The following is a 23231-nucleotide window of genomic DNA, read 5'->3' on the forward strand; positions in this document are numbered from 1 at the left end:
TTTTGAAGTCTCTTGGTTTAAACCAAGTAATAATGCCCGTCTTGCTGTGCTCGTCAGAAGCCCTGCAGCCTAACAGGTAAAATAAACTGCCCAATTAAATGACAGCTGCCACCCTGGACAACCCTAGAGGGAATTTATTTATTTATTTATTTTCGAGGAGTCTCATTCTGTCACCCAGGCTGAAGTGCAGTGGCGTAATCTTGGCTTACTGCAACCTCTGCCTCCCGGGTTCAAGTGATTGTCCTCCCTCAGCCCCCCGAGTAGCACCACCCCGAGGCATGCACCACCAGGGCCAGCTAATTTTTGTATTTTTAGTAGAGACGGGGTGTCGCCATGTTGGCCAGGCTGGTCTTGTACTCCTGATCTCAAGTGATCCACCCACCCGCCTCAGCCTCCCAAAGTGCTGGGATTACAGGCGTGAGCCACCGCACCCAGCCCCCAGAAGTAATTTAGAACAAGGTTCTTCAAAGTTCTAGCAGCAGATCAGTTTGATTGGTCATAACAGCATTTTTTTAAAAAAATAAAACAATAAAACACAGTACCTAAAGATAGTTTGCTTCAGCTTTACACCTAGTTATGTCAGTACAATGAGTCAATTTAAAGTGTCTAACTGGGGACAATTTCAAAAAAGTTTGCAGGCTGCCAGTTTAGAAGCACAGTCGCTCCAAGTCCCTGCTCTGGGTAGCTTATAAGGAACCAGCTGGGAAAGACGAGACCACACCAACATGGCAGGCGCGCCTCACTAGCAGCCAACTTGTGGGGTGCGGTCTGATGACCCAGCTAAGGTTGAAGAAAAAAAGCACGGAGGCAGGGTGCCTGGGCAGAGCCCCAGTCTCATGCAGAGGCCATGTGCAAGAGACTCAGCAAGCAGGGCAAGAGGGAAGGGGCTATGTGGAAAAGAGGAAGCTAATCTGTGAAGGGACCAAGCGGGCCTGGCACTTTAGGAGGCCCTCAACCTCCAACCCAGCAGGGCTCACTCCACAGGGGCAATACGATGCAGGCAAAGGCTCCTACACAGGTGAGACCGTGAGGCATGCCAGGAGGGGCGAGCCACACACTGTGGGAGGAAGGGCAGGACGCCTGAGGCCAGGGGGACATGGGAAGCTTCCACAACGGGGCCACGAGAGTGGACAGACAAGTAAGATGTGGGCTAGAGGCCGAGAGGAACAGGCACTCTGATGTCAGAAGCAGTGGCCAGGAGACGCCCACAAGCAGGCTTCTTCATGTTAGCACCAGGATTTCAACCGGGAATGGTGCAGAGTCAAAGTTGTTTTGCTCCAGAAACACGCTACCCAGAGGTGTTGGGACAAGCCCCAGGAGAGAGGGGAGAGCCAGACGAGAGACTGTGAGGTATGGGGAGCCCCTCAGATGCATCCTGGGGCAGGGTCTACATTCCACGTGTGATCTGCCCAGTGCTAAAGACAAGAAGGGCACGAGACTCCTGAATTAGGTTTAACGTTAGTTTAAAAAGAGGAACAGGAAAGCCTGCCTCAAAGCACATTTGTCTTAAGAAGGAAAAGAAAGGATCATGATTCTCAAACAATGACAAAGTATTCCTGAGCCTGGCACAGAGGTGCTGTGCCTGTGGTCCCAACTACTCAAGAGGCTGAGACAAGGATCACTTGAACCCAGGAGTTCAAGGTTGCAGTAAGCCATGACCGCACCAGGGCAACAGGGCAAGACCCTGTCTCCAAAAAAAAAAAAAAAAAAAAAAAAAAAAAAAAAAAAAAAAGAAGAAGAAGAAGAAAAAAGAAAGTATTCCTGGTAGAAAGACAAGAAGGGTCATCAATGCTACTTATGAACTGGAGGAACATTACAAAATATAGCCAATGATGTCAATAACCTGCTAGTAGAAGCTCCCTGACTTCCAGGAAGGTGGCCTCTGGCTCCCTGGAAATCTATTTTAGCTAGAAGAAGAAAGGGTCATCAGTCAAATCCTGTGCTTAAATCTTCTACTCCACTGTCTGCAGTATCAAGATTAACCCGTGAAAATAACCTGAGGATTTGGCAGCGAACCTGGAATAAAGCTGCCAAGGCAAGCTGGCCATCCGAGTGGTACCTATCAAAAGACTTGAACTAATGCTGTGGCAGCGCGGCTGCCACATCTGCAGAGGCTGAGGACCTGGGGAAGCACTGGGGACAGCAGCAGGCCTGGTCTGAGCCAGCACCACCAGCAGCGTGACCTTGAGCTCCTCCTCCATCCCCAAGCCTGTTTCCTCATGTGTTACAACTGATGATTAAATGAGAATGAGCATAAGGTGCAGAGCCAAAGCAGGTGCCCAGAAATGACAGGAGTATGAGTGTCACTATATACTATGAAATTACTCTTCAAAACATTCCACTCTAAGAGGGCTGCTTGTGGAAAAGGGCACAAGACTGAAAGTGTCCACAACACGACTGGTCTCACACTTGGCCATTTGTAAAAGCAACTGTCTGGGAGGGGGGAGCCCAATTTAGAATCTGGGAGGGGTTCCATTTTGCCATTTTGAGGGGGAATAATGGCCTGCACAGGTCTTACAAAGGTCCCACCTTCCAAAAGGTAGCCCCGGGTAACCCCTGAAGCCTGACCTCACGGTAAGTAAAACCGCTGAGAACACCTGAGTGGTTCCTCTGGCCTGGATTCTGTAACCAGCTGCAGTCCCCTCCTGGAAGGCGTCCTCTATGTTACTGGGAACGTTGGCATTCTGGGAAGCACTCTCAGGAGTCCTTTTCTAATAGTCATACTCCTCCCAGAGCATCGAGAACACAAAAGTTAATATGCGGACTGGTGAATGAAACATATTCAAAGGAACTAGGTTTTAACACGCCTGGTTGCTGTTGCAACCTGACCACCTCATTGGGCTCCAGAGCTCGGGGCGCAGTCTCATCTCCACACAAAGGCTCATCCGATGGCAGGCGAGGCCCTTTTGGCCTCTAAGGGGGCTGCAGGGCGTGGCCCGGCTCTGAAAACAGGGTAAGGAGGACTCAAAGGACGTGCTCACTCGCGCTGTCTCTCGTCGTCCCAGTAAACGTGAACCCAAGAAGGAAATATGTGGAAGCACAAACACAAAGAGTGCCAGGGAGGAGAGCGCATCAGCAGCGTGCACAGCAAGCTTCGGGCTGCTGAGGACAGATGCACGTGATGCTCGCACACCCGCACAACCGCACACATGCACACTCGCACACTCCACCTGCGCGGGGCCGCAGGGCTGGCAGGCCCCGGACAGGACAGGCCCCCGGGACCGGGCAGGCCTGGGCGCAGGCAGAGGCACCGGCCCGCACCCCGACTCACCATGAACGCCGGGGCCTTAGAGGCGCGCGGCCGGAGGCTCCATGCCCAGCGAGCGGAGGGCCGGCCTCCCTCCCTCCCGGACCGCTGGCGGGCCGGCGGACGCGGCGGCTCCTCAGACTGGCGGGGCGGGGCGGGGCGGCAGTCTGCTCAATCGCGCGCAGACGCAGCGAGGCAATCCGTGCTGCCGGCTCGGCGCGTCAGGCCTGGCTGGAACCTCCCACGGGGGCGGGGCTGGGGCGTCGCCAGGGTATGGCCCCACTTGCCGTGAGCACCGGGAAACACGCGCGCCGACAGGTGGAGAGCGAGCTTCTGCCTTAAAGATCACCCGAGAGCTGAGAAACGTGTTGCCAAAAGAAATTACATAAAAATATTCGCACTGGTGAGCTCTGGGTGGCGGGGTGACTGTGAGCAGTTTTTACAGGCTACAGTGGCTCCTACGGTTTTTCACAAAGTAGTAACAGGTGAGTTTAAAACGTCAGGGAGCACACAAAACACTTAGAGAAGCCGACCGGGCGCCCCGGGGCTGCCGGAGGGGGACGGAAGCTGGCGGGACAGCGCCCTTCAGATGGCGCGGTACGCTGTCGGTGAAACCTCCGGTTTTTAAAAACAGTCTTTAAACTTTGACCGTACACCGTAGGGACTACGTCGGTTAAAGTTACTTCTGATCAGCCGCGGGCCCCACGTCCCAGGGCTGAACAAGCCCGGTCTGCGGCAACACGAGGCTCTCCCGTGACAGGGCCTCGCCCAAGGCTCCCCCAGCAGATCTCCTGGGATTCAGAACTACCAAATCGCCGGCAGACACGTCTCCATCAGAGGAAGCCTGTGACATCCGCCAGGATAAAATCAAAAGGGCAATGGTAAGTGATAGCAAAGACGTAGAGAAGCTGGAATTCTCCTAAATCCTTGGTAGGAGTGTAAAATGGTGCAACTTCTATAATTCAACATCCACCTACCATACTCCCCAGGAACCCACCCAAGAGAAATACGACCAGAGAGATTTGCGTGCAAACATTCACAACAGCATTGTTCACAGCAACCAGAATGTCCACCAACCGCGGGGGCATGAGCAGCAGGGAAACGGCCATGAAAAGAAAGAAACTGCTGAGACATGGGCCTACGTGGATGAACCTCAAAAACGCTGGGCCAGATGAAAGATGCCAGACAAGAAAATCCCATGATTCCATTTATGTGACATTTCTTAAGAAGGTAAATCTCTATAGAGAAAGCAAATTCATGTTTGCCTGGGGGTGAGAGTGGGATCAACTGCAAAGAGGCACGAAGGAACTTTTTTGGGTGATGAAAAATAAAACTTTGGATGCTGAACATATTTTAAAACTAGATTGCAATGATAGTTGCATAACTGTATACATTTATTAAAATCGTGGAACACTTACAATGAGTGGATCTCATGGTATATTATTTATGCCTCGAGCCATTTTTAAAAAGGAATAGGACGATAAAAGGGAAAGAGGCTGATTCTGGCTGGAAAGATTAGGGAATGCCTTAAGACAATTACCAGAATTTGAAAATAAGGCAAAAGCAGGAGTAAGGGTTATCCTTTCAATGAATTCCTGGGCCCTTTTTAGCATGGCGGCCTAAAGATTATTTAATTCTCTAGGACACTGACCCTGTGCTATTTATTACTCCATTCAAGCCCAGATACTGTGAAGTTACATATTAACTTGTAGATAATGTCCAAAAGAAAAGATAACCTCAAAGATTATGTTTTATTGTCAGCAGTTTGTTTGTTCGTTGAAATCTAACCTAGCCATCTTACTCTAGTTCTTTTTGGGTTTTATGCATATATGTGTGTATAAACACACACACACACCCCTAATTCCTCAAATGCTCTTGGCATAAGTTTTACCATCTTACTGGTCTCCTCAAGGCGTTACATAAATCTTTGACCTGTGATCATTTTAATTTTTAAAAAGGTAAAAGTCATGAGAAAAAGGAGTGTTTTATATGAAGAGAATAAAGGGACATATAACTAAGGCAATACACAAACCTGACTGAATCCTGGTTCAAAAACAGCTTGATACAACTGAGGAAATGAGAACATGCTCTGGGGTATCAGATGCTACTATGGAATTCCCCATCATTCTCCTGGGTGTGGTAACAGTCATGGCTATGTAGGAGAATGTCTTTACTCTTAAGAGCTGTGTGCTGAAGTATTTAGCAGTAAGATATCCTAATACTGCAAATGGTTCAATTTTTTAAAAACAGAGGCACAATAAAGTAAATATGGCAAAATGTCAACAGCTGCTCCATCTAAGTGGGGCACAGTAACACATTCAATTGCCCAGGCGAGGGCAAAAACATTCGAAAGCTCCCAGGGGCGTCTCTCTTGGTCTTTCTGGGAAGCGGCATCAGTTAAGCTGCACCATCTCTTAAGTGTTCACAATAGTACACAACGGGCCACCCGCCTGCCTGCAGACACCACTGCTGAGTCCACGGTCAGCCAGAAACCAGACTTACAACACAGACAGTCCCCTCCTTACAATCACAGGCTGCCTCAGCTTCAAGTTATGTGTTTAACAAGCTTCCTAAGCACCCCGTACATATCAGAGAGAAGGTGCTCAAAGAACTCAGTCTGCAATTACATCATGTAAATGTATTTGTGTGGATGAAATTTACACATACATAATTTGTCTCAAAGAAAGGCCTGGGAGGGTGGACATGAAACCATCAGAGACTCCTGTGACAGGGGCTGTGAAGTCTCAGGGAAAAGGATTTTCCCATCTTGCATCTATCATTTGAATATTTGACAAGTGTTTTTTCATAAATTGTATTTAAAGTTTTCAAAAATAATTTCTAAGCTAATTCAGATGGCATCAAAAATCGATTTCACCAACTGCAATTTCCAACCACACTGAATTATTACTGCAGCAAGGTTGTTTTTGGGTCTGTGGCTGGCTTTTTTCTTTTTTTTTTTTTTTTTTTTTTTTTTTTGAGACGGAGTCTTGCTCTGCCGCCCAGGCTGGAGTGCAGTGGCCGGCTCTCAGCTCACTGCAAGCTCCGCCTCCCGGGTTCACGCCATTCTCCTGTCTCAGCCTCCCGAGTAGCTGGGACTACAGGCGCCCACCTCGTCGCCCGGCTAGTTTTTTGTATTTTTTAGTAGAGACGGGGTTTCGCCGTATTAGCCAGGATGGTCTCGATCTCCTGACCTCGTGATCCGCCCGTCTCGGCCTCCCAAAGTGCTGGGATTACAGGCTTGAGCCACCGCGCCCGGCCAGTGGCTGGCTTTTTTCTATGCACACAAGACTGAAGGTCTAGCCATGGCAGGAGACCACAATAAGGGGTCCTGACTGTGCCAGAGCTCCCATGGGATGTACGATGCCAGCCACTGCTCTACGACCCCACGTTTCCGGAGTTCCCGTGGGATGCCAGCCGCTACTCCATGACCTCACGCTTCCGGAGCTCCCACGGGATGCCAGCCACTGCTCCACAACCCCATGCTTCCAGAGCTCCTGCGGGATGCCAGGATGCCAGCCACTGCTCCATGATCCCACAGTCCATCGTACTTCACCCTCACGAGCACAGGCAATGTGAGCACTGCCTCTGCAGAGGATACTGAGGCTCAGAGAGGCAAAGCCGCGGGCTTAAGTCCACACGACTGAGTGTAAATGACAGAACCAAGGTGCACACTCCGACCTCTTTTTTTTTTTTTTGAGACGGAGTCTTGCTCTGTCGCCCAGGCTGGAGTGCAGTGGCCTGATCTCAGCTCACTGCAAGTTCCACTTCCCAGGTTCACGCCATTCTCCTGCCTCAGCCTCCTGAGTAGCTGGGATTACAGGCGCCCGCCACCACGCCCGGCTATTTTTTTTTTTTTTTGTATTTTAAGTAGAGACGAGGTTTCACCGTGTTAGCCAGGATGGTCTCGATCTCCCGCCCTCGTGATCCGCCCGCCTCAACCCCACGTTCATAGGCCCGAGACCCCTCTCACCCCAGTACTGTGAAAGGCTCCAGTGAAGAGCTGTGAAAGAACAAATGTGTTTCCTGTTCCCGAATTCCTATTCTTTCTGGGGAGACGCACCCGTACGACTAAACACAAGATCTGAAACAAGAGTGTTTGCACCAAAGAAAGGATGCTCTGAACACTACCCTCTCCAACTAACAGGGAAACTTACCACTTCCACATTAGGAAAAATAAGCAAACCTTAGGAAGCACTAAGCATTACATAGGAATTTCAGTCTTTATTGTTAAAAGGCACTGGGGATAAAGAATTTATACTTCTCAGAATAAATAAACTGTTACCAGGATAACAGAAGACTAAAAAGTAAAGTGCAAATTAAACAACCATGCTGCCATTTCCCCTGTAGAAACTTAAGATCGCTTCCTTCTTTCTCGCTTTTGGCATCATGTGGAAGAACCTGCTATTTCTCTAAACCCCAACATTAATAGGGATGAATGAGGATTAGACATTTTATGGGATAATCTCCTGATAGACCTGTTCTCCACCAGAAGATCCCAGTACCATACAAACATGATATCTACCACCTTGACAAACCCAAACTTCCAGAGTAGGTTCAGCTTTCAACTCTGGGTCACCAGCTGTATAATGTTTCCCTCTCTGCTCTGGCCACTGGAAAGCTCAGTGTAAAATTTGTAGCACTCCTCTAGGAGTTACATGAGATTCTGTGAGTTGTGTCTTGGGGCATCCACTGACCTCTGGTTTCATCATTTCCTCAACAATTTTTCTGTCATTCTACACACTTAAATTATTTTAAAGGCCGGGCACGGTGGCTCATGCCTGTAATCCCAGCACTCTGGGAAGCTGAGGTGGGCGGATCACTTGAGGTCAGGAGTTCAAGACCAGCCTGGCCAACATGATGAAACCCCGTCTCCACTAAAAATACAAAAATTAGCCAGAAATCGCTTGAACCCAGGAGGCGGAGGTTGCAGTGAGCCGAGATCGTGCCACTGCACTCCAGTCTGGGCAACAGAACAAGACTCCATCTCAAAAAAAAAAAAAAAAATTATTTTCAGTAGACATACATAGAACGAAATACAAAAGGTACAAAAGTGTATCCAGTGGGAATCAAGTCTCCCTCCTATCTCCCACATACCCAGTTTGTCTCCTCGCCAAAGAAATTCCACTATTAGCTATTTTTTAAGTATCCTTCCAAATACGGTCTCTGCATTTACAAGGATGTGCATGTATCTTTATCCACATAGAGCACACTATACAAATGGTGACCCATCTTCTTTGTGAGGCCGGTGCAGTATTTCATGTAGGATTTCACCAATTCCCTGCCAAACATTTAGATAGCTTCCAATCACTTGTGCTGCAATCAATACCCTTATACAACTGTCATTTCAGCCATATGCGAATTCATCTGTAGGAGAAATTACCAGAAATGAAAATGCTGGGTCAAAAGAACCCTAAATGATTCATTAACTCATGTTAGTTTACTTTTTGAATAAACATACAGTTAGCTTTTTGGTGTATGTAGTCCTATGACTTCCAAAATGTTGCCTTTAGCCACTATTATGACAATCAAGAAATAAAACAGTTCTATCACTCCCAAAACCTCCTTTGTGTCAGCCCTCGGCAGTCACACCCTACCCCACCCCTGGCACTGTGAATCTGTTCTCCAACACTACAACTTTGTCTTTTCAAGTATGTGATACAAATGAAATCACAGCACGCAAGCTTTCAAGACTGACTTTCTACCTTCAGATAATGCCCAAGGTTCACCCAAGGTGTTAGGTGTGTTTATTACTGAGTCATATTTCATTGTATGGGACGTACCACCATTCATCCATTCATGAAAGGCATTTGGGTTGTTTCCATTTCTTGAAGATTATGACAAGAGCTGCTATAAACATGTACAGATTTTTGTGCAAACGTAAGTTTTCATTTCTCAATGGCAAATACCTAAGAGTGGGATTGCTGGGCTAATTGTAAGTATATGTTTCACCTCTAAGAAACCTCCCAACTGGTTTTCCAGAATGGCTGTACCATTGTGCATTCCCACGAGCAAGGTACCAGCTAGAACTTCCGATACAATGTTGAACAGGAATAGTAAGAATGGACATCCTTGTCTTGTTTTCAGTGTTAAGGGAAGGCCTTCAGTCTTTCTCCATTAAGCATGTTAGCTGTAGCTGTTTCCTGTAGATGCTCTTTCTCAAGTGGGGGAAGTTCTCTTCCATTTCTTCTTTGCTGAGAGTTTTTATGAGGAATGGACACTGAATTCTATCAAATGCTTTTCTGCACCAACTGATAGGATATTGTGGTTTTCTTTTCTTTTTTTTTTTTTTGAGACAAAATCTTGCTCAGACGCCCAGGCTGGAGTGCGGTGGCGTGATCTCGGCTCACTGCAAGCTCCGCCTCCCGGGTTCACACCATTCTTCTGCCTCAGCCTCCCAAGTAGCTGGGACTACAGGCGCCCGCCACCACGCCCAGCTAATTTTTTGTATTTTTAGTAGAGACTGGGTTTCACCGTGTTAACCAGGATGGTCTCGATCTCCTGACCTCGTGATCCGCCCGTCTCAGCCTCCCAAAGTGCTGGGATTACAGGCATGAGCCACCGCGCCCGGCCCATGTGGTTTTCTTTAAATTGGTAGTATGGTAGCTTACACTGATCAATTTTCAAACGCTGACCCAGCTGTGTTCCTGGGCTAAATGTCACTTTGTCATGGTTATAACTTTTTAATGCATTATGGGATTCAATTTGTTAATAATGTGTTGAGAATTTTTTGGTGTGTCTTCATAAGGGATATTTGCCTGTAGTTTTTTTGGTACTGTATTCATCTGGTTTTGATATCAGGGTAGTACTGGCCTTTAAAATGAGTCAGGAAGTACTCCCTCTTCTTCTCAAATTGGTGTTTTCTTTAAATGTTCAGTAAGATTCATCAGTGAAACCATCTGGTCCTTCTTTAATAAATTCCAGAATGATTCAGGTTATCTATTTCATTTTGGATGAATTTTGGTGCAATTTTCAAGAAAATGGACCATTTCATCTAAATTATCAAATTTATGTGGCTGGTGCAGTACCTCACACCTGTAATTCCAGCACTTTGGGAAGCTGAGGTAATTCTAGACCAGCCTGGCCAACATGGCAAAACCCTGTCTCTACTAAAAATACAAAAATTAGCTGGGCGTGGTGGCACATGCCTGGAATCCCAGCTACTCCAGTGGCTGAGGCACGAGAATCACCTGAACCCAGGAGGCACGGCTGCACTCCAGTCTGAGCAACAGAGCAAGACTCTTTAAAAAAAAAAAAAAAAAGGACAAGTTATTTATAACATTCTATTGTCTTATTTTTGTGGAGTCTGTAATGGTATCCCCTTTTTTCATTCCTTTTGCTAATTATATTCTCTTTGTGTCAGTTTTGCTAGAGTTTAATCAATTTTGTTGATCATTTCAAAGCACCAGCCTTCGGTTTGACTATCATTTTTCTGTTTTTAATTGTATGGATATCTCTTCTCACATTTATTATTTGCTTCCTTTTGCTTGCTTTGGGTTTATTTGCTCTGTTTATACTTTATCTTAAAGTAGAAACTTTGATTACTGATCTGAGACCTTTTTTCTTTTCTGCAACCTACAAATTTTGGTATGTTGTGTTTTCGTTTGCTTCAAAATATTTTCTGATTTTCCTTATGACTTCCTCATGGGCCCATGATTAATTTAGAAGTATGCTACTTGTTTAATGTGCAAGTTTGAGGAGACAATTATTTTTCTGTCACTGCTTTCTAGTCTAATATCACTCTGGTCAGAACATATTTTATATAATTTTAATCCTTTTGAAAGCTTTAAGCTTCTTTTATATCCCAGAATATGGTCTGTCTTGGTGAATGTTCCATGTACATTTGAAAAAACTGTGTATTCTGCTCTTGCTGGAGGGTGCTGTGTTGTATAAATTGCGAATTAGATCAGGCTGGTTGATGGTGTTCATTTCTATGTCCTGGCTGATTCTGTCTACAGTTCTATCAATTACTGTTTAGTGAGGACTGTTGACACTCCCATTATAAATGTGGACGTGCCCATTTGTTTCAGATCTGATCGATTTTGCTTCATGTATTTTGCAGCTCTGTTATGAAGTGCAAATACATTTAGAATCATTATGTCTTCATTAGGTAATGTCCCACTTTATCTCTGATAATGTTCTGAAGTCTACTTTTTATAATATTAATAGATGTATCTTAATTTTGATATTAATAGACCTATCTTAATTTTGATTTGTGTTTTCATGGTATATCTTTTTCTATCTTTTCATTTTAACCTACATATTTTATATTTGAAGTGAGTTTCTTGCAGACAACATATACATAGTTGGGTCTATGGTTCTGTGTTTTTTTGAGATAGGGTCTCACTCTGTCACTCAGGCTAGCATGCAGCGGTATAATCAGTTCACCGGAACCTCAAACTCCTGGGCTCAAGTGATCCTCCTGCCTCAGTCTCTTGACCAGCTAGGGCTACAAGTGTGCATCACCATGCCCAGCTAAATTTTTTCAATAGAGACAGGGTCTCACTATGGTGACCAGGCTGGTCTGGAACTCCTGGCTTCAAGTAATTGTCTGCCTCAGCCTCCCAAAATGCTGGGATTACAGGTGCAAGCCACCACACCCAGCCCATTTTTTTTTACCCCATTCTGACAATCTGTCAGAACTGAGTATTGAGACACACAACTGGTGTGTTCAGACCATTTACATTTAATGTAATTGTTGATATGTTTGAATTTAGGTGTACCATCTCATTTGTTTTCTCTTTTTTTCTTCCTCTATGTCTTCTTTCCTGTCTTGATTCAAGTTTTCTGAACTTTTTTTAGAACTCCAGTTTGATTTCTCTATTGTGTTTTTTTGCCATCTCTTTGTATAGTTTAGTGGTTGGTCTAGGGATTACAATATACATATTAATTGTTCACAGTCTACTTAGAATCACTATTTTACTACTTCAGGTGGAATGCAGAAACTTTATCACCACACCCTGTCCCCTTTTGTATGTCACTTGTCTTACATATTACATTTACATACACTGTAAACCCCAGATGTTATAATTTTTGCTTTCAAACGTATTTTTAAATAATGCATTAAGAAAATACTCTCTATTGATTTGAAAACGTTCCCCAAATCAATCTCAATAGGAATAAGAACCCCATGCACACGTCATTTCATTTTCTAGATTCTTTTCATAACTTACTATGTGCCCTAATTTCCTCCCCAGGATTTATAGTCCACTGGGGAACTCAACTATTTATTTAAAATTGTGTTTCCCAGGAAATGAGAGTTATGTATATTCAACTGTGGTTTTGTGAATGTCTTTATATTTATGGTGTTTTAACTAACTTTGCATTATAATTATACGGCAAATTGTTTATTGCTCTTTCTACTCCAATCATGTTATAGCGCATGTAAGATTGTTATTGTTAATGTATATTTAAAGGCAACATCTACTTGCTTTTAGTTAAAACAGAAAGAAAACAGTCTACTGTATTTATCCAGATACTGTTTCTGTTCCCCTTCCTTCTTGATGTTCCAAGTCTCCTCCTCGTATAATGACTCTTCTATCTGAACAACTTCTTTTAGCAATTTTTTTTATAGCCAGTCTGCTGGCAACAAATTCCTAGTTTTTCATCACCTGAGAATATCTTTATTTCACTTTCATTCCTGAAGGGTATTTTTGCTGGATACAGAATTTGGGTTGACAGTTCTTTTCAGTGCTCTAACAGTACTGTTTTACTTTTTCTGGCCGCCACGGTTTCTGATGAGAAATTCAGTCAAAATTGTTATTTCCCAATAAGTATGACATTGTTCTTCTCTGGTTGCTTATAAGATTTTTTGTCTTTATTTTCAGCAATTTGGTTATGATGTGTCTGGGCACGGACTTCTTACTTTTTAGGGTTTATTTTGTCTGGTGGCCACTGAATTTCCTGAATTTATAGGTTTCTATCTTTTGCTAAATGTGAGAGATATTCAGCCATCATTTACTCCAATGATTTTCTGCATCGTACTGTTTCTCCTCTCCTTCTGACACTCCAGTGACCGTGTTACACTTTTTAGTACTGCCCCACATGTTTCTAAGGCTCTGTTCATTTTTTTAACTCATTTTTTCTCTGTACTATTCAGATTGGATAATTTCTATTTTTTATTTTGTTTTGAGACAGAATACTCTGTCACCCAGGATGGAGTGCAGTGGTGTGATCTTGGCTTACTGTAACCTCCGGCTCCTGGGATCAAGCAATTCTCCTGTCTCAGCCTCCCAAGTAGCTGGGATTACAGTCACCTGCCACCACACCTGGCTAACTTTTGTATTTTTAGTAGAGATGGGGTTTCACCATGTTGGTCAGACTGGTCTCAAACTCCTGAGCTCAGGTGACCTACCTGCCTCAGCCTCACACAGTTCTGAGATTACAGGCGTGAGCCACTGCGCCCAGCCTGGATTGGATAATTTCCATTGATCTTAAAATTCACTCACTCACTCCTCTATCATCTCCATTCTGCTATTGAGCCTGTCTGGTTAGTTTATTTCAGTTAGTGTATTTTTCAGTTACAAAATTTCGACTTAATTCTTTTTATAGTTTCTTTTCTTTTACTGATACTTTCTGTTTTCCCATCTCAAAAGTGTTCACCCTTACTTGTTGGAGCATTTTTATAATGATTGCTTTAAAGTCTATTGAATAATTCCAACATCTGTGTTATCTCGGCAGTGGTGTCTTGATTATCAAAAGATGATCCTGGCCAGGCGCAGTGGCTCACACCTGTAATCCCAGCACTTTGGGAAATCACTTGAATCCAGGAGTTCAAGACCAGCCTGGGCAACATGGCAAAACCTGGTCTCTACAAAAAACATAAAAAATTAGCCAGGTATGGTGGCACATGCCTGGAGTACCAGCTACTCAAGAGGCTGAGATGGGAAGATCACTTGAGCCCGGAAGGCAGATGTTGCAGTGAGCTGAGATGTGCCACTGCACTCCAGCCCGGGTGTCAAAGCAAGACCCTATCTCAAAAACAAAAAACAGGCCGGTTGCGGTGGCTCATGCCTGTAATCCTAGCACTTTGGGAGGCCGAGACAGGCAGATCTCTTGAGGTTAGGAGTTCCAAACCAGCCTGGCCAACATGGTGAAACCCTGTCTCTACTAAAAATACAAAAAAATTAGCCAGGCATGGTGATGGGCACCTGTAATCTTAGCTACTTGGGAAGCTGAGGCAGGAGAATCGCTTGAACCTGGGAGGCAGAGGTTGCAGTGAGCTGAGATCACACCACTGCACTCTAGCCTGAGTGACAGAGCGCGATTCCGTCTCAAAAAAAAAAAAAGACAAACAAGAAAAAAAAAAAGATGATCCTCCTTGAACCTATTCTGATTCAGAGGAAATTTTTTTTAAGATGATTCTAGTTCTTCTTAAGCCAATTAATTCTGAACTACATTCTAGACATTTTGAATACTGTGTTAAGAAACTCTGGATTTTCTCTCAATCCTTGGGAGAATGTTGACATTTTCATCTTAGGAAGCAATTTACCCAGTTGCATTCCGCAGACAAGTTCCAGCCAGCCTTCTGTGAGTTGTGGTTCCAAAGTCAGCTGTTTGCAGAAGCCTTTGAAGCGCTTTTTGGATCCATCCTGCATGTGCACCATCCAGTGGCCAGTTAGGGAACTGCATAGTGGTCTATCCCAAAGATCAGTTCTCAAAGTCTACGTAAGCTACTTAAGAGTCAGACCTATGTACCCACAACATGAGTCTGGGAGTTCATCAACCACCTTAAAGGGTCACCTTCCTGAGCTCCTCCTCTCTGCATTCCCCCCAGTACTTTCTAGTTTCCTGGGTCTCCCTTTTTCTGGTTCTCTAGCCACACGCTTCCCACAACTACATCCACATCTGGGCCAGGTAATGGGGGGAGAGAGAGAATAAAGCATCAGGGGGTTCCACTCTATCCCTTGGAAACAAAACTCTTCTAATCAGCTTCCCTTTCCTGGGAGTTTCAGGCTCCCACCAGCTGCTGCTGTCATAAGAATGTCTGAGGGCTGGGATGCAAAAGAATAGAGAAAAAAATAAAACTAGGGCCGAGTGCAGTGGCTCATGCCTGTAATCCCAGCACTCTGGGAGGCCAAGGCAGGTGGATCACCTGAGGTCAGGAGTTCGAGACCAGCCTGACCAACATGGTGAAACCCCATCTCTACTAAAAATACAAAAATAAGCTGGGACTGGTTGCAAGCACCTATAGTCCCAGCTACTCGGGAGGCTGAGGCAGCAGAATCACTTGAACCCAGGAGGCAGACGTTGCAGTGAGCCAAGATTGTGCCATTGCACTCTAGCCTGGGTGACAGAGTGAGACTCTGTCTCAAAATAAAAATAAATAAAATAAAACTTAAAAATAGGGTTTCAGAATTCTAAGTGTTAGAGACCCATTTGCTACGCCAGAAGTACAGAGCTTCTCCTGGTGCTCTCTATCCACATTAAGACCTATTCCTGGGTTTGGGGCTGCCTGAGTTCAGGCTGAGGAATATTGGAAGGGGAAACAAAATCGGTAAACTCAGTACTAATTCAGTGCTACTTCAAATTCTGGTGGTCTTCCCCAACTCACCTGCCACTGTGTACTTTCCAGAATCTCAAATAGCTGCTCTATGCTTTCTGTTCAGGTTTTAGATCTGCATTCATTGGGTGACACAGGGTGGAATGTGTTTATTCTGTCCAACCTGGCACCGGGACCTGTTTACTTCTGTAAGCTTGTTTAAACCCATTTTGCAAAGGCATAAGGGATAATGAACATGAAGGGTTTTCTTGTTATTTTAGAATTTGCCTGTAGGCCTGCAGCCAATTACTTCCACTGACCATCAAGACCTATCCTTGCTGCAATGTGCAATGTTGTGAGACTTTCAGAGTACCCCAGACTTCTCAGAGGTCAGGAAAGAAAATAACACCATCCTGGATCTGCCCTCTTCTGGGATTCTTGCTTTAAAATCTAAGAGCTGACAGGAAATTCCAGAAGGCCATCCAAGACATTCCAGGTTATACAAAGACAACAAGCCATGTCCTCATCGGTGCTCACACGACTCTTTCATCCAGGACACTGAAACCTACAAGCCTATCCTTCCTGCAGCTATCGTTCCCACAATCAGCAGCACCCTCAGAGTCCAACCAGGACGTTAACTTTCTGCTCAACTCATTTCTAACAATGACGTCAATTCCTACAGCCTATTTACACGGTGTTATGTCAGAAAGAGTTACCGAGTCTGTTCTAAAGCATCCCCACGTTTTCAGCCCTGAGCCTCTGACACCTGCTCAAATTACAAAGCATCACTTTTACTTTTTAAATGGTCAATTTTGGGCAGCTCACTGCAACATCTGCCTTCCGGGCTCAAGTGATCTTCCCATCTCAGCCTCGTGAGTAGCTGGGACTACAGGCACATGCCACCATACCTGGCTAATTTTTGGCAGGAGGTACGTCCCAACTGGAAACAGGGTGACAGCCTGACCTCTGAAGCTTCGAATCCAGTTGAGATGCCCCAGGGGTGTCCAAGGGAGAGAATACAGTCATGGGTTCTTAGTTTCTGTTTCTGGTTGGGCCAGTAAAGCCCCTTCCTCATCCCTCTTTGCCGCTTCTAGAGACAGAAACCAAAAACATGGCTTCAGGCTGCTAAAAGCCTCAACAAAGCAGAGCGACAACAAAATAAGGCGGGTTGGACAAGCTTGCCCTAGAGGGTGACGGTGGACAGGGAAGGGCCTTCCAGGCACGCTAACATTTAGAGGATGGGCAAGATGAGGGACCTAGCAAAGGAAACCAAAAAGGTGGGCAAATGGACTGCCTGGAAGCCAAGGCAAGAAAGTCACTCAAGGAGCTGAGGTAATGCTGCAGAGGGCCAAGGAAGACGAGGGCTGAGAACAGACGCTTGCATCTGGCAGCTGGCAGATGGCAGTCACTTGAAACAGGTGACTTCAGCGATAAGAACTGCTTATCACGGCAATTCTTCACAACATTCGTCACAACCGTAATTATGTGTAGAGTTACTCGTTTAAATCTGTCTTTTCTTTGACCCATGGTAAATTCCAACGAAGACAAGAGCCACAGAAGTCTTGCCCTTTATTGTAATCTCAGGATGGATCTACGCAGAGGCTCAAATATGTGAAACAAACAAAAGAGCCATGGAATCCAAGAAAGCAGGTTCTCCTTTATTCACAAGGCAAAGGACTGCACTTCCGAGGCAGTATCACCATCCATGCTGACCTGGCCAGAGCCCAGCCCATACAAAGCTAGCGACCAGAGGCCTGAAGGCAACTCTCTCCAAATACCTGCTCCCATCTTTATCCACAAGAACTCCGATTCACCAGCAGTTACTGGAATTTGCCTGGCTGGTGTGCTTTGGGCTCTTTATTTAACCAGCTGTGGCAAAGATGGCTATTTCCTTCCAATAGCTGACATTCTCTCTCTGCATACCAATAGTTCTTAAGTTCTAGCATGCATTAGAATGACCTGCAGCTTCTGTTAAAACTTGTTGGGCCCCAGCCCCAGAACTTATTTTGATGTGTCTGGACTAAGGCCCGAGAACGTGTATTTCTAGCAAATGCCCGGGTGATGCTGATGTGACTACTCTGCGGACCGCACCTTGACAGCCACTGTTGTATTGTTATTCTCCTACCCGTGGTCATTTTTGTTTCCCCTCGTAAGAAAATCTCTCTCAAACTACCACTGAGGTTAACAAAAAATATGACTTAATTTTCAAAAATTTTTTTTTGTTTTGAGACGGAGTCTCGCTCTGTCGCCCAGGCTGGAGTAGTACAGTGGCCGGATCTCAGCTCACTGCAAGCTCCGCCTTCCGGGTTTACGCCATTCTCCTGCCTCAGCCTCCCGAGTAGCTGGGACTACAGGCGCCCGCCACCTCGCCCGGCTAGTTTTTTGTATTTTTTAGTAGAGACGGGGTTTCACCGTGTTAGCCAGGATGGTCTCGATCTCCTGACCTCGTGATCCACCCGTCTTGGCCTCCCAAAGTGCTGGGATTACAGGCTTGAGCCACCACGCCTGGCCTAATTTTCAAAATTTTTATGAAATTTGAAAAGATAACTAAAAGTTAACATTTCAGTATTTCCCCAAAATAGTAATATATAAGGCCTAAGCCAAGAGAATGCAGCCCAGGTAGAATAAAATCCAATGTACTGGGCAAATGTCCTGGGCAAACCACATATAGGACCGACACCACAAATTGGACCTATTGATTAAAAGTCAAGACATCCATTCCTTGACTAATAATGCTGGGGGACTCACTATGTTCAACCCTGGGCAAAAATATACCACATGCACGTTATCCCTTAGTTTAGAACAATTAAGCAAGTAGATATCATAATGCCCGTTTAGCAGATGAGGAAACTGATAAGTAGTCATTGGCTCAATAGAGACAAAAAGTGGTGAAGCCAGAAACCAAACCCAAGCCTGCAAGTCCGAAGCTCCTGGCCAGTGTGCACACCTGACCCCAGCTCAGCCATAGGCTCCTTGAGGCAGGTCCAAAGCTCCTGGTCAGTGTGCACACCTGACCCCAGCTCAGCCACAGGCTCCTTGAGGAGGGTCCAAAGCTCCTGGCCGGTGTGTACACCTGACCCCAGCTCAGCCATAGGCTCCTTGAGGCAGGTCAACCCAACTGCTCTTGGGCACCCAGTGCCCAGCACAAGACCTGGCCTCAACATGGCTCAGTACTTGTTGGCCAAGCAGATGAAGAACGCACTGAAGAGCTGAGGCTCATTCTCTTGCACTGTGTTCCGTCGTTTCATTTCCTGTTGTTCAAGGTTGACTTGTCATAAGAAAGAAACAACAGTAACAGCAAACACTTTCACAGCACTTTCTACATTCACTACTATTCTGAGTGCATGTGTGTATTCACCCATTTAATCCTCACCACCTTGGAGGCAGGTGCTACTGTTCTCCATACTGTAGAGATGAGGAAAATGAGGCTCAGAAAGGTTAAATAACTTGCCCAAAGTCATACAACCCAACTATAGCACAGCTGGGATACAAACTCAGGCAGTCTAACTCCCAAGTCCATGTTCTTATGTCACCACGTGATGCTGCTCTCTCAAGTAATAAGAAAAATTCCAGAGAAGGAAAAGGAATTTCCTCAACACCTTCTCTAGGCTTCGGTTCTAACTGGAGTTGTCACCATCCTGGATCACAAGTCTAGGCTGTCACGGCCCCAGCGCCTGCCTCTCTCCAGTGCAGGCTGTGTGAGCTGACGCCTATGACAGCAGCCAGTCCCAGCTTGCAGCCCAGAGGCCTCCCCACAGTGCTGAGTCCCTGACCCTGAGCCCCTCCCAGGCTTCCCCAAGTCCCATGGGTTGGGAGATGAGCAATGAGAGGGCCAGAGACAAGCAAGCAGGTCCCGGGCAGGATTGAATGACTCACGCAGGTAAGTTACATTCTTCATTATTGATGATGGAAGCAGATGGTCCTCCTCTTGACAGTATTGTGTTACCACATAATGAGCTGGCCTAGTCATTTCAGTTCACAGAAAAAAAAATCCTCTTAAGGTCAAGAACATAATCCATGCTCTCCTTAAAAAAAAAAAAACAAAAAACAGGGTCAAGCCAGGCACAGTGGCTCACGCCTGTAATCCCAGCACTTTGGGAGGCCGAGGCGGGTGGATCACAAGGTCAGGAGATCAAGACCATCCTGGGTAACATGGTGAAACCCCGTCTCTACTAAAAATACAAAAAATTAGCCGGGTGCAGTGGCGGGCGCCTGTAGTCCCAGCTACTCGGGAGGCTGAGGCAGGAGAATGGCGTGAACCCGGGAGGCGGAGCTTGCAGTTAGCCGAGATCGCACCACTACGCTCCAGCCTGGGCGACAGAGCAAAACTCTGTCTCAAAAAAAAAAAAAAAAAAAAAAAAAAAAACAAAAAAAAACCGGGTCTTAGAGAGACAAAGAAGTTCAAACATGATGTAAGTGATATTAAGTGCCATGGGAAGATCTATTTAATGTAACTGTTGCTTTTTTTAAGTGATTTATTTAAAAACTTTATAACAGCTTGGCTATTTAATTTCCTAAGAAATTTATAGCTGAGCTTTGCATACAAACTCATCATACTTTAATTGTATGCTATTTTAATAAGCCTACACAATAAGTGATTCAAATTCAAAATGTAATAATCAACAAGCAGAGAATGGCAGATAACACTCAAACCAAATTTAACTTGCCGGCGCATGAAGAATGTGGCACGTGGAAACCCACTTTGTTGCCCAGGAGCCTCAACACTGTGCCCCAGCCTCACCCCCCACAAACCGCTCCCTACACCTTAACAGGTCACCAGCAAGTCACTCCCCATCCATTTAGCACTTAAAGGGGCATCCTCTGTAACCCCACAACACAGCACTGGGCCAGACCCCACTTTCTCTTGTCTGGGCTGGCCCGAGAGCCATATTCTTACCCAGGGTGATGCCATCACTCCTTACCTAAGTAAAACACTCAGAGGCTCTGCAAAGTCTTGGGGTTGGAGGCAGGCTACCGGGCACAGCACACGGGCCCCATGGCCAGCCTCCTCCTGGCAGTCAGCCTCCTCCGGGCAGTCAGCCTCCTGAGCTCAGCTGCACATCGTCCTTATCTCGTGCTGTCCCCACTACCTGCCTGGCCCTGCCTGCAAAAGGGGTCCTGGAACCCCACTGCCTGGGGCCGGTTTCCAGCTCTGCTACTTACTAGCAATGTGACCCTGCACGTCAAGTCACTCAGCCTCTGTGTCTCAGCGCTTCTTTGGTAAACTGAGTTTAATAATACTATCTTCTTCACCAGGTTGTTGCGAGTTTTTTTTTTTTTTTGAGACGGAGTCTTGCTCTGTCACCCAGGTTGGAGTGCTGTGGCCGGATCTCAGCTCACTGCAAGCTCCGCCTCCCGGGTTCACGCCATTCTCCTGCCTCAGCCTCCCGGGTAGCTGGGACTACAGGCGCCACCACCTCGCCCGGCTAGTTTTTTTTTTGTAGTTTTTAGTAGAGACGGGGTTTCACCGTGTTAGCCAGGATGGTCTCGATCTCCTGACCTCGTGATCTGCCCGTCTCGGCCTCCCAAAGTGCTGGGATTACAGGCTTGAGCCACCGCGCCCGGCCCTGTTGCGAGTTTTAAAGGAACTAGAAACACAAGTGCTGAATCAGAACTAGCATACAGTAATCACTCAGTACAAGATCCCCATAGCAATTAATTTCCTGTCACACCTTTAACCTCAATTGTCCATGTCACCCCACTCCTCCTGTACCTGCCCTGGAATCTTTCCACAGGGACGCTGTTGGGCATGGGTACTGTGTTCCTTCCAACCCCGATGCCAAGCATGAGGCCTGGCGCTTAGTTGAGCCTCAGGAGTGTTTACTGAGCAAATGTCAATGAATATAAAACTCAGGTTGGAGGAGCGAGGGTGCTGGGGGCAATGTCACGGCGCTGGGGACAGACAGCAGACTCTTAGGATGCCGAGCCAGCTGAGACTCAGGGCCTAGGAGAAGCTGCAGGCGGCAACAGTCAGGGCTGCCTGGGCCATGGATTTGCTGTGTCCGTGCATAAGCAAGCATCCAGCAGAGGCATCTCTCCCATCATAAGGAGCCAGGCAGCCCAGTGGTGAGGACATGCAGGCCTGGCCTGACCGTGAACCCCATCCCCACCCCAAAAGTAGGCAGCCTCAGAGGGAGCAAGGGAACGGCGTCCCAGCAGAGCCGGGGAATGACAGCCCTCGCCTGCCTGTCCCAGAGCAGCACAGGAAGGATGTGGGCTCCAAGAAACCCACGGGAGAAACGTTTAATATCAAACAATACAAATTTGATGATAAACACATTTGCAACTATTATTAACACTGATTAAATACAGTTATAAACATCGAGAACCCAGCTCTGTCTAAATACCGTTATAAACATCTAGAACCCACCTCTGTCACATGGACTTTCCTATGTGCATGTTACAAGCTATAAGAAATGAAGGTTAAATTCATCCACATTCTGAATACAGACTTAAATTTGAGGAACGTGGCATGCAGATAATACAAAGTGATTTCCAGTTTCGGACTCAATATGGTCATTTTTGCAAGGTTCATGAATATATGCTGAACACATCCAACAGCCTATTTCTGTGATTTCATATCTTGTGTACCTTCTGTATTCTCTTTGAATCCTTCTGAGCATTCTCTCGGAGTGGCGCTTTCCCAAATAACTTCCATCCCAGGTCACTGTGTTTGTCAAGTCTTGCACTTTGTTTTCTAGCAAGCAAATTCCTATAGGAAGAAAATAACAAGGTTAGGGCATTTCTGGGTAATTAAAGAAACAGCAGGACAGAACCACTCCAACAAAAACAAGTCAACTTTCCTCTGAGAACCATGTACTTTAATTCTTCAGACTTTATTTTCATACAGACACTGAATTATGCAGCAAGAGAAAGACCTTAAGCCAGAAATAAACTTTTTGTTGGCCGGGCGCAGTGGCTCATGCCTGTAATCCCAGCACTTCGGGAGGCCAAGGTGGGCGGCTCACGAGGTCAGGAGATCGAGACCATCCTGGTTAACACGGTGAAAACCCGTTTCTACTAAAAATACAAAGAATCAGCCGGGCATGGTGGCAGGGGCCTGTAGTCCCAGCTACTAGGGAGGCTGAGGCAGGAGAATGACACGAACCCAGGAGGCGGAGCTTGCAGTGAGCAGAGATTGCGCCACTGCACTCCAGCCTGGGTGACAGAGCAAGACTCCATCTCAAAAACAAACAAACAAAAAACCTTTTCGTTATTCAACTAATTCTATAATTTAGAGTAAGAAAATGTGTTATATCACAACAAAGGGTATCAGAAAAAGTAAGCTTTGAAGTCAGACTAAATTGAATTGAAACCCTGGCTCAACCATTCATTAGCCACATGACACTGGACCAGTATATTAACCTCTCTCAGCCTGTTTCCTGTGTTTAACAAGGGCACACTGCCCCATGTTCTACAAGGTTGTTACACAAATTAAAATTTCAAGTACACAATTAGTGTTTAAGAGTAACAGCTGCTTTAGTACATAACCTCTAGCTTAAATTA

At 45.8% G+C, this 23231-nt stretch overlaps 1 protein-coding gene and 1 long non-coding RNA gene across 4 annotated transcripts in view; one reads left to right on the forward strand and one right to left on the reverse strand.

The window, feature by feature from the left end:
• Positions 1-23231, reverse strand: part of TBC1D14 (TBC1 domain family member 14) — a 120493-nt gene that overhangs the window by 40988 nt on the left and 56274 nt on the right. For 2 of the 3 annotated variants that reach the window (XM_017853400.1, XM_017853399.1), the window contains exon 3: positions 22317-22437. In XM_017853400.1, coding sequence (XP_017708889.1) covers positions 22317-22437 — 121 coding nt within the window. Of the gene's footprint in view, positions 1-3271; positions 3451-22316; positions 22438-23231 lie in introns of those variants that run through there. The other variant, XM_017853401.1, reaches the window with a different exon arrangement.
• On the forward strand, positions 3513-4664 carry LOC108516091 (uncharacterized). The gene is made up of 3 exons (XR_001881723.1): positions 3513-3732; positions 3909-4128; positions 4237-4664. It is a non-coding gene; the product is annotated as an uncharacterized LOC108516091 (long non-coding RNA).

This window comes from Rhinopithecus bieti, unplaced genomic scaffold, assembly GCF_001698545.2.
Source record: "Rhinopithecus bieti isolate Rb0 unplaced genomic scaffold, ASM169854v2 scaffold_35903, whole genome shotgun sequence".
Taxonomy (NCBI): domain Eukaryota; kingdom Metazoa; phylum Chordata; class Mammalia; order Primates; family Cercopithecidae; genus Rhinopithecus; species Rhinopithecus bieti.